The sequence below is a fragment of the Oxyura jamaicensis genome, chromosome Z, assembly GCF_011077185.1.
Source record: "Oxyura jamaicensis isolate SHBP4307 breed ruddy duck chromosome Z, BPBGC_Ojam_1.0, whole genome shotgun sequence".
Lineage (NCBI taxonomy): Eukaryota > Metazoa > Chordata > Aves > Anseriformes > Anatidae > Oxyura > Oxyura jamaicensis.
In genome coordinates this window covers 24,335,268-24,346,958 of record NC_048926.1, presented here as the reverse complement: position 1 = coordinate 24,346,958, position 11,691 = coordinate 24,335,268, and the positions used below count along the sequence as shown (strand labels likewise).

The 11,691-nt window shown below is 42.0% G+C and overlaps 1 protein-coding gene across 1 annotated transcript in view; it reads left to right on the top strand.

The window, feature by feature from the left end:
* Positions 1-2,483: 2,483 nt before the first annotated feature.
* Positions 2,484-11,691, top strand: part of CMYA5 (cardiomyopathy associated 5) — a 45,031-nt gene continuing 35,823 nt past the window's right edge. Inside the window, 2 exon segments of the mRNA XM_035309994.1 lie at positions 2,484-2,737; positions 9,733-11,691. The exon segment at positions 9,733-11,691 is cut by the window's right edge and continues 1 nt beyond it. Coding sequence (XP_035165885.1) covers positions 2,583-2,737; positions 9,733-11,691 — 2,114 coding nt within the window. The 5' untranslated portion in view covers positions 2,484-2,582.

Genomic DNA, 11,691 nt, shown 5'->3' with positions numbered 1-11,691 from the left:
GATGTTTCACCTTCCCTTTTGCCTCATTTTATTTAAAATGCAACAAGAACTTTTTAGTATGGAATGATGCCTTGATTCAAAGATGACATGCAAATTGGGAGGTGGGGGAGATGTTGATCCTTTAAAAAAAATAAATAAAAATATACTTGGCAAAATTGCATTTTAAGTGAGCTGGACATGAATCATAGAACTTTATGCATGACCATCTCTTAAGATTTTGCATTCAGAACATATACAGTAAAAAATAACCAAAAAATAACCTTTTGGAGTTAACGTGTCCCACACCTTAAATTGTTGTTTTATGTTGGAAAATCCTTTTTTTTTTTTTTTTTTGGTATCTGTTTCAAAACAGACCAATAAAAATCTGAAAACTTCAAGCAACTTCTTAAAATTGACCCAGTTCAGTAATATTTTTAATATAATCTTACAATGGCCCGTATCCTTAAAAATAATACTTTTTATTTTTTTAAGGTTTATGTACTTCTGATAAGCTATATAAAAAATATACTCTTGTACCTTAATATACTCAATATACCTTAAGGTGTTCTGACAATATGAGAGTTATTTTTAAGAAATGCCTTCAGAAGAATCATAGAATGGCTCAGGTTGGAAGGGACCTCATAGATCATTTATTTACAAACCTGCTGCCGTAGGCAGGGATGCCACCCACTAGGCCAGGTTTCTCGAAGAATTCAATATGAAACAATTTTAAGACCCAAATTGAAGGGTTACATGGTTATTTTGGATAATAGGCAGACATAACAGGAGGATGCAAGAGGAATTCTAGATCACCTAAAGGTAGTGTTTGTGAATACCATTCTAAATGCCTTTTGGAAACAATGCTTTATTTGGATTTAGATCACTGAACTTAATTCACAGTACATTTATTTGATGTTAAATTTCAGTCCTTCAGAGAATGTCACTCCTGATCTAATGTACTCTTGCTCTGGGGAATCTCACGTGTACTTTGTAGTGCTCGTTTTTGTTGTGTTTGTCTTGCTTTCTCTAGAAATTCAGTTGATCTTTTAATCCTTATGTGTATTGATATAAATCTTTCCCTCATACACAGACTGATGCTTGTAAGAAAGGCATGAGAGAATATGCTATCTTGGTCAACTTAAAGGCTAAAGTAAATTTTGAGAAATACAGAAAGGAGAGAACAAGTTCTGAAAGTAATTTGGGGTGGTACTGGTGAAAGGGTTGTCACCTTGTCGTCACCTTCCTCTCTCTGTGTGTGGACGGAATCAAAACTTGTGCAATACACACATTTCATATAGATTCATTTCTACCAGACTGTAATGCTCATCTACCATACATACACTTTGTCTGCACTCACAATAAAATCCAGAGTTTAAGTTTAGTATGCATTTCAAGTACTCTTTGAGAAATTACATTTTGACCTTGTGAATTGTGTACCACTGGTGTCAGTGGGTTGGTCAGGAGAACAGATTGCTTTTATACACACATGCTGTTTAGAAAGTATTTTACATCAGGTGAATTTGACAGTAAAGTTTTAATTTAGCACTGCAGAGAGAGCTTGTACTTAGAAATACCTGCTTGTGTGTTTCCGTACTTATAACACTAGGAAGAGTTCACAGATTGCTTGACAACTGTCTTTTAGAACTAAAATTACTGAGATTAGAGTTGTGCTGGCTATACAAACATTGTATATACCTGAAATAATTTGGAAGTTCCTCATTTAGAATCAGCATAGGTACTTTTCTCTCCCTCTTTCATTTTATTTTTTGTTTTGTTTTCATTTTTATTTTTATTTTTTTTAAGACTTTTTTAGGCTAGTGGTTTGGAAATACTTCCATTTAGTTTGTGCAAAGCACTGCCTTCTGAGTGAAAATCCAGAATACGAAAGGACAAATGCGGCTTGACGTTAACTCTTCATGGTAATACAATTTGGTTTTGCTTTAAATTAATATTGGTTCTAGTCCACTGGAAAAAGATACTTGAGATGTCCTGGGATTTAATACATCAGTGGATTTCGGGTTCAAACATATGCCTTACATGTTGTGAAAATCAACAGCGCACCCGATACCTCTCAGAGCGCAGCATTAATTACTAAAGGTGCACGTCCAAGTCTCACCCCCAGGTAATCTCCTGTGACCTCTCTAGCTCCACGAGGTCTTGCCTTGAGCCACCACATGTCCCCAGCTGGGCTCCGTGCTGGAAATAGCATTTGGGCGTGCTAAAAACACCTTTTTTTTGCAGGGGCACGAGAAAATGCTCGCTTTGTTTGTGCCTCCCCCCGCCCTCCAGATCCTTAATAAGACCCGCTTGGAGCCTCTTGGCTGGGGCTTGGGCCCCGTTCCCCAGCCCGTGGCCTTTGCCTCTGGGGCGGCGTGCGGCCAGCCGGCTGTCGGCCTCTGCCACATGCCCTGGCACCCGGTTGGTGCTAGGACCCGGGGTGGGACCGGCAGCGAGTCGGTGCTGCAACTTCGCTGCCTCTATTTAAAGACTGCCCTGAGTCAGGAGAAGCGAGAGCTGCTGGGGATGACAGTTGCTTCAGGCAACCCTGGGGAGGACAGGGTCGGGGGTAAAAATCACCGTCGAGGGCCTGAGCTAGAAGGGGAATGGAGGGGTACCGCGGCGCCGAGTGCGACCGGGCATCTGAGACCTCCTCCTTCATAGAGGATGAAGAAGAAGAGGAAGAGGAGGAGGAGGAGGAAGAGGAGGAGGAGGAAGAAGAGGCCGTGGATGCAGAGGAAGCAGAGGAGCTGACTAACAGGTACTACCTCCCCTGTGGCTGCGCAGCCTCGGGGCTGCTGGCAGCCTCGCCTGACAGCACTGCCCAGTGGAGGCAAGGGTTTGGGCCTAGGCCCGGTTCAGTCCCTCTTCCCCCTTCCCACTGCTGCAGGGGCTCTTTGATTGCTGCAGATATGAGGTGGGGGGTGTTTTGGGTGGGGATGGCCGTAATTAGGTTTTGTGCAGCAAGCGCCGGCTCTGAGTTCCCTGAAAGATTTTCTATTTAAAGAGCCTCTGGCATGCCAGCTCAAGTGGCATCTCCCTCTGCTCCTCCCTTTCTGGCTGACTCTTTGTCACATTTCGATCTGAGACGTGTTGGAGATTTGCCTGTCAGAGAGAAAACGGTCAAATATTATAATGGTGCATTTAAATCTGTTCCTTTTTTCTGCCTTCGCTCCCATCCCTCCCTCATCAGTCCTTTATTTTCTCAAAAAAGTAAAAACTTGTTCTACACACTCTCCACTAACAATCAGGATTTGTGAGGCTGATTTTTGGGATGGAATGAGGTGTTTATTTTTTTTATTTTTTATTTTTTAACTCTTGCATGGAAGCTGTTTTTGTCCTAACACTACGTTTCTACCATGAGGAAAATAAGGAGAGGGAACTTGGCCCAGCACACAGTGCTTGGTGTTGGTCCCACGCTGGATGCGGGGGCGTCTGCAGCTCGACTCACCCTAACGTCTTCTTTGGCCATGCAAACGCTGTTACTTTCATAAAGAGTCAGAGAGGCCACCTCTTTGTACCAGGCTGCAAGGTTTCTTGAGCAAAGCCAACCAGTTTGGGGTGCATGCTTTAGGAAGAACCGATAACGTTACTGTTGACAGTTCAAGATATTTTCAGAAAGAACTTCTGTAAGAAATTTTGGTCATACAGGTCCTCAAACCAAAGTGCTGTGGAGCTGTCCTGCATTTAGAAACTGCTCTGAGTGTAACAGTGCAAAGCATTTCTCATTTTCAGTGGGACAGAAAGAGATGGCCGAAGAGAGGTGGTGGGACAGCATCTGTGCAGCCTAAACCACCCTGAGACCTGCAGGGGTGAAATTTAAACAGAGAAAGGTAGCTCCGGAGAGTTGGAAAAGCTCTGTACTCTGAGAATGAAGAGCTAGTTTTCCAAAAAAAGGGGGGGGGGGGGCCTCCTGTAGGTAATGCTGCTTTTCTCTCCCAAGGGACACGTTAACTCGGGTCCACACTGGCAGTGAGAGGGGTTACATGACTATAAATGGTATTTACACCTGCGCGTAGCTGTAACCTGACAAGAAAACCAGCTGAAGCTGGAGCTACTCACTGCAGACAGTTAAAACACAACAGCTTGGATTCTTTTTTAATGCTATCTGCAATTAAATGGCTAATAACAAAACTCAAATTGTAGAACACAACACGAGTAGGAATGGCTAACTTTTCCATTAAAGGAATGGAAATACATGTCTGTACGTAGCACTGCAGCTATTTACTGCTCATGATGGGAGGACGACTTCTCCTCAGGTGCCCGTTTGCAGCTCCCCACAGCTGCGACTTGCTTCTGGCTAGCAGCCTCTGCAACCAAAGCTCAGACGTTGCATTGCAGTGCTTAATTGAATCACAGAAATCATTCCCTTTAGCAGTCAGTTACATTACAAATTCCAGAGTTCATACCTACCCTTAACCATCTACTAATAAGAGAGATCAGAGTCTACCAGTGAGTTCTTTAACAGCTGTGCCCAGTGGTAACTGAGTATATAACTCCATTTGATTAGTTTAATTAGGCTAATTGATATGCAAAATTTTGTTTTTGGCACAGATACAGTAACTGCACTGGGCACTCAGAAATAGCTTATTAAAGTTAAATAAAATGGATTCTTTAACGGCCTAAATTTTGCTATTGCAAATGTCAGCGTGCTAGTGGGGTTTAAAGCCTTCTGCTATGCTTACTGCCTGGGCAAAATTCCTGGGAAGTACTGGCTAACAAGAACAGCAGGGCGAAGCCCCTTCCTTGTACTCGCTGAGTCTGTAAGACAGTTACTGGTTGACAAACGTTTTTTAAAGCCCCGGATGCAGAACATAATTTTCTGGTGTTTTGAAAATGTAGCTGAGAGTAGATGTAACCAATATGCAAACTTGGCTGAAGACAGCTCGTCCTGGCCCCTGTTGTCACTGATTTATTTTTAACAGCCCCAGCCTCTCTGCCGTTTCTGGGTTCCTCCTTTACATGCAGTTGAATGGCACCTGATTGTGCAACATTGCAGTCAGCGGGAAGTTCCCCATTGGCTCCTTCTATTTCCATCTTTCGAGCACGCATATTCTCATTCCTATTTTATAAAAGAGTTATGCAACACAACGGCTGGCCAAGGTCGGGAAGTGCTTCAGGGAGTGAAGCAGAAGATTCTTGGTGTTCCCCAGCTCCCTTCATGTCACTGTACGAGCCCTGGCTGACATGCACCACTTCCACATGTGTTCCTTTGCAGCACTTAGGGAGGTGGGCACATTTTTTGCTGCAGCTTTCTTCATGCGTGCCCCTTCCAGCAGAGAAGCCTGGCTTCTGTGTCTTGTTAATCCCCACCGGCTGCCTGAGCAGTGAGCAGGTGTCTGTGTACAGGGCTCTGATGGCATGCCAGGGTAAAGGCTTGGTTTTGTTTCCCTTCCATAGCACAGGTAAAATGCCAGCCAGCTATCAGACCCCCGTAGGTTACTGAGGGCACTTCTGAGGACTAAGAAAATAATACTTCTCTGATAGAAAGTGCTTTTCTGTTGGAAATGCACCGCTTAACTCATAAGTCTCTTTAGAGTGTTCAAAAAATGCATAAAGCTGCAGCAGAGCTTATGGCTTGCCCAAGGATTATGATGCCTGCACATAAAGCAGAAAAGTTCAGGTTTTACTAAGCTATTTAATGTAATCTGTAAACAATTTGGTTTCCTATCACAGTTTGTTATGCAAGATGTGAGACTAACACAGAAGCCAATATAAAGCTGGAATAAGGCATCACATCCTGGTCGGTATAAATAACCCATTGATCTTCAGAAGGTTCATGCAATATTTTCTTGTCTTTGGGCATTTTGCTGTCTGTGACTGAAGGCTCTCAACAGATGTCTTTCTTTTCTAGCTCCATGTAGAATAAATCATTTAAATAGCAAAAATATTTTCAAATCACTTGTTTTATATTTTAAGGCAAACAGCAAACATGAGTAGATTTTAATTTTTGTGTTGGTAACTGTGAGATTACAGTCTAGCTAGGGGAAGATAGCACCCAAGTGGTTTGTGTACCTGCTAGAACACCTGAGCCTCTAACTGTTACGTGACAGTTCTGCCTCTCATAACTTTCCCAACTGATTTCCTTTTGCAGTGGGAAAGTCTCAGCATGTGTCTGTAGACAGGGCTTACGTTATAAGGGCTCTGCAGTCAATTTATATGTGTTTCCAGGTAGCTGAAATGGGTGTGGGACTCTTAATCTATTTAGTGATGACCTAAAAAGGCCAGTTAATGGGGCAAAAACTTTTTTTTTTTTCTTTTTTTCCCTCTCCCCTCCCCCCTCTCCCTCCCTTCAGTTTTAAACGAAGTAGTCATTCCACAGGAATATATGAAGTTAACAGTAGGCTAATATATGAAAGGCTGGGTTTAAAATAATGAATTTTGGTAGTGACTAATTCTCTTACCCTGCAGAAGGAAATGGATGAGCTATAGCCCTAGGAAATGCAGAGCAATAGGGAGACACAGCTGAGAAACGGGGAGCATGGTAAAGGCAGAGACTGCAGGAATGTGCAGAACAAAATCACAGAAAAAGAACATGTTTATTTCAGGTAGGATGGGAAGTTGGCCCATGCATTTTTTTTCTCCTTGCACTGTGCTGCAGAGTTGTGGTAGGAGCCTTTAGGAAATGAGACCTTGGCTGTGCAGGCCACTGCCACAGCTTGACAGCTCAGTTGTGTCATCCTGGTTGCTTTCGCTTTGCGAGGTGTCATGCAGCACAACAACAAATGCTGATTGTACCAGGAGTGACGAGGTCTGAAGTGAAGAGGAGGGTTGTAGAAAGCTGATGGGCTGGCAGTGCTTCTCTCTAATGTCAATGGTGTAGCAGAGACTCTTCTGGGTCTGAACCCAGCTGCTCTGGCATCCGGGGAGGCAAAAAGTCTTCCCCAGCATGATACGCAAGGGAGCACGTGCCCAGCCTGCCACACTGGGCTAAAAATCTGAAATCCCAGCAGGCACAGCATGCAAGTGGTGGTGAGAGGCAGGAGACTGCGAGAAGCAGAAGGAGAAGATAAGAAATCTCTGGGGTTTGGGCTATTACAACAGGAAGCACAAAACAGATTGTTGGTGTCTTCAAGAACTATAGAAGGTTTGAGCCAAAGTCCTAGTGTGGAAATAACAGACTGACTGATTTGCCAGCAAGATTGGGTGTGAAATGTCTGTGTGGAAAAAAAGCAGCCTCGTCTTTTTTCCCTGGATGTCAGCACTTTCACATCTCTATTTATGCACCTGGAACATTGGGAATGTCTTTTTGCAATGGCAGACATGTCCAGTGACTAGAAGCCTACTGCTGTACAGCATACAAATTCTACAGAAAACTAGAGGAGCATTTGGAAGTATATTGGATGAAAATGCTTGAGTTTTATGTCTTTCATTCTGGCTTAAAAAATACAAAGCACCAGCCTATTGCGCTGTAGAGGAAGATGGACTGTGACTGCAACTTTGGGAAAGAGAGGATGACTTGAATAATTGAAGCTCTTCGCATAGGCAGGGCCAGGGCAGCCTGTTCTTAATGACTAATACCAGATGAAGTGGGAGAGCTGCTCTATTCTGTGTGGGATTTTATTTAATAACTCCAGTGCAGAAGAGAAGGTTAAAAAATATATGAGGGCTATTCAGAAGTTGAAAAATCTATAAAAAGATTATGCTTCTGTTATTGTGGACTCAGATAGGACCTGAATGTACTTCCTTAGTAGTAATGCTATGGATTTTATTTATTTATTTATTTGCTTATGCTATGCCCAAGTCAACCCAATGCCAAATCATGAAACTGGCAAAGGAAGAGGTAGCAGCAAAACTTACGTAGGTTTTGTTTGCTTTGTCTGTTCTCCCACGCTATAAATCTTACCTTATGAAGCTAGCCTTGCTAGGGAGTACCACACCTAGGCAGGTAAACAGCTGTATATGCTGTGCTTTTGTTTTGGTTTTGCTTTGGTTTTGTGGGCTCAGTATTGCATTATGGTTTTTTGTTGTTGTTGTTTTGGTTGGTTGGTTGGTTGCTTTTTTTGTTTGTTTGGTGTTTTTGTTTTGTTTTGTTTTGCTTTGCTTTGTTTACGGCTAAGACATGATTATTGGTCATTGTAGTGTCAGACTTGAACTCTGGGCTTTATTCCAAGCTGTCCTGCTAAGCACATCCTTCAGGTCAGCCCAGTCACCACAGCTGGATTTAAGTCCTGTCACTGGACTTCAACACTGTGTTGTCCCACTGGTCAGGCTCTGTCCCATGGGTGACTTCAGTCTTTGGTTAGCACCAAGCACATCAGAGATGGGATATAATCTGCATGAACCTCAGCATGGGCCAGCCCAGGGCAGCTCTTTTGCTCTTAGGAGCAAATTCTCCCAGTTAGAGAAAGGTAACACCTGCAGTGCTAGAAGTATTAGCAGTACTAGAATTCTTTTTTATTATTATTTATTTTTTTCTTTTTTTCCTTCTGGTAGGTAGTGAGCAGTTTTGCTGAGTGACCTTTACGAATGCTTTATGGTTTGCAAAGTGCGCTTGATGGAGAGATGATGCCTTTGCAGAATTTCCTTTTCTCCTCCCTCAGAGACCTTAGCCTCCTGGCATTTGCTCAGTCCCCTGCAGAGCAGTGCTGAGAGCTCCACGCCTGTATTCCCTTTGCCTTGGGCACCCTCGTGGTCATAGCTGGGTCATCACTTGGGTCATCACTTGCAGCAGTCAGTCAGCCAGGTGCTGCAGCTCAGAGCCCGTGGTCAGGAGTCAGACTTCTTCACATTTGTTTAAGCACTCCATCCTAATCACATACAGGGGGGCTTTGTGTAGCCATAGGTTTGCACCCTTCTATGGGAGTGACCGAGTTCACCCTTCCTTCACCAGCTTTGCTCTGCTGAAGCCTCTGTCTCTTCCAGCAGGTACCCTGCATTTCTTGCCCTCAGCTACTAACACAATTTCCCCCAATGAACTACCTACTCAAGGAATATGGAGTTGAGTGTTATGATCACTTTTTCTATGCTTTTTCAAAGTAACTGTTGCAACCCTAGTAAGATTTTTTTTAAAAAAAATAGCACCATGTTTCAATGTTTTTTAATTGCTTTTGCTATTTTTTATGTTCTTATTTCTAAGACTGTTTTTTCCAAAGCTTCTCAGAAAACATTTCTCCATTTTTTCTTAAAATAAGACTAGATTTAATTGCAGTGTACTGTCACATGCATATCATAAGGTTTAACATTAGCTTTATAAAACATTATTTCAGAATATTTAGATTGTTGAACATATTCTAAATTACTTTATTAAATATGTAGAGTGCTTAGACAATGAAACATAGGTGAAGACAGTAACGAGCTGGATTTGCTACTCCTTTGCACATTATATCAAAGCAATTGTGGATGCTATTAAAATATTGACAGTATCTTATAAATGTTTAGTGCAAGGTTTAAATTATACGGTGAGATAATCAGGCACTGGAGAATAGCCCCAGAATCCATTCAATCTCACACTGGCAAATCAAGGTCAGATCAAAGGCTGTTTTTCCTGCATTGTCAAGAGCATTTAAACACCTCTCCTTCATTGAACTCATCTTGCAACATGAACATTTAGAAAAAAGTTTCTACAGTACATTCATCAGATTAAATATGACTTTGCTTCTGCTTGTGTTTCAAAATATATGCACATGCAGTATTTTTGCAAGTTTGAAAAACATTATTGTTTAAGTGCACTGGATTTCACAGCGGTAATTTGATGCTATGTGATTTTATGGCATTTTTTTCTTTTTTTATTTTTCTTTCTTTTTTTTTCTTCAGTTTAAAAGATCTTATCCAAAGTGAAGATGTGAAACCCAAGCTGCAGTACATCATGACCAACCCCTCCTTTTCTATGGTAACAGTTCAAAGTGAAGATAGTGGAATAACCTGGGAAACCAGCTCGAGCAGATGTTCTACTCCCTGGACCTCGGAAACTAGTACAACTTCTGATCTTTACAGTATGGAAAGTTCACCAGTAGGTTCTCCTCCAGGAAAAGTTATCTTTATTATGGATGAAGGTAAAATTGTTCGGAAAAGGAAGCGTAAACCTTCAAATAGGGTGCCATTGCCTACAACTCTGAAAGGAGGCCAGGGCAACAAAAAACGTGACTCTTCTGGAATGCAGAGACAAGAACCAAGAACTGTTCTAGGAGATGTGCAGGGCTCAGTGTTAAATGTTGAGCAGATGGAAACAGGAGATACAGATGAGGAAATGTTGGATGACAAAGAAGATCTGGAGAACATTGCAGAAGAACCAGTAAAACGTGCTCCAATAAGATCAATATTTAGAGAAAGCAGACTGAGAAAAGTAGGGCCGATCCTTGGAGGACCAGTAAAAGCTAGAATCCAGCTGTTCAACTCAATTTTTGGAGGAACTGGGCCAGTCCCTGAAACACTAGAGAAAGCTAGAATCCAAAGAAAGAGCTCAGTTTCAGGAGACTCTGAACACTTCCTAGATACATCAGTAAAAGAAAGATTGCAACAGTTCCGTTCATTTTCGGAAGCAACACATCCAAGACCTTTCCAGAGGATAAGCAGAAATCTTGAAACCCCATCAGAAAGAAGAAGGAATCAAAGGCAGCAATCTGAAACACATTCAAATCAAAGCTATTCTTCAGCAACACATCTTGAAAAACAACGTACTAATAAAGATATTTCGTTTCAAAATATTAAACCTACTAAAATGAAAGATACACCAAACAAATTTTCAAGCTCTGCTGAAAAAACAACTCTTCAGCATAAAGAAAGAAAAGACAAACAATCTCTACTGGAGCCTCCAGATGAGGTATCAGGACAGTCACTGAAGTCCTGCCCTCCTGAAGAAGCAAGGAAGCAGCAAAGTTTCTCCTACTCACCGGTGGCCAAAGGGGCAATAACAGAGCAGTCAACATCCATTGCATTAGAATCTGATGACAAATCAGAGAAACAAGTGCTGATTCCTTCAGCTGAAACTGCAAACAAGAAAACAGACCAATCACTGCTGACAGCATCAGATCTTCTGGATGAACCACAGGAGCAGGAAACTCAGGCCAGTTCAGCACCACAGCCTGCTTCAGCAGATTCTGTTAATGAATTAGATAGACAAGGCACTGAACCTATTTTGCCTACAGCATCTGCATCAAAACATCCTGAGAAGGAAATACAGAAGTCAGCAGTTCAGTCTTACTTACCTAGTGCTCCATCAGCTAAATTCAGATATTCCACTCTATCCAAAACAAGACAGGAGGATATTATTCCTCAGTCATCAGAAACTGCACAATCAGAGTCTGAACATGTGCTTTTACCACATTCTGTAGATGAAACAGAGAAGCGAGAAACAGAGAGTCACTCATCAGCAACTGCACAGTCAAAAACTGATCTTTCAGGTCCATTGTATTCCGTTAAAAAAACGGAGAGTCAAAGGACCCCAATACCAGAAATTCAAAATGTTCACTTACAGAAGCAAACAGAGTCAGAACAAGACTTCTCCACTCAAATAACAGAGGAGGAAGGAGTTAAACTAAATTCACATATTCCTGAAAAGATAGATTCCAAGTACCTTGGCATTTCCTATGCTGTTCGCACAGAAAAACAAGAAAGACAGAAAAGTTCAGTTGTAAATAAAGCAGTAGATATGGATCACCCTGCTGTTTCCACTGAAAAAAACAATCAAGCAGAGGGTGCACAAATGGAGATGAAGAATCCAGACTTCTCATACTCCAGTGAAGAAATGTTGGAATCAGAGAGTGCAAAACTGGA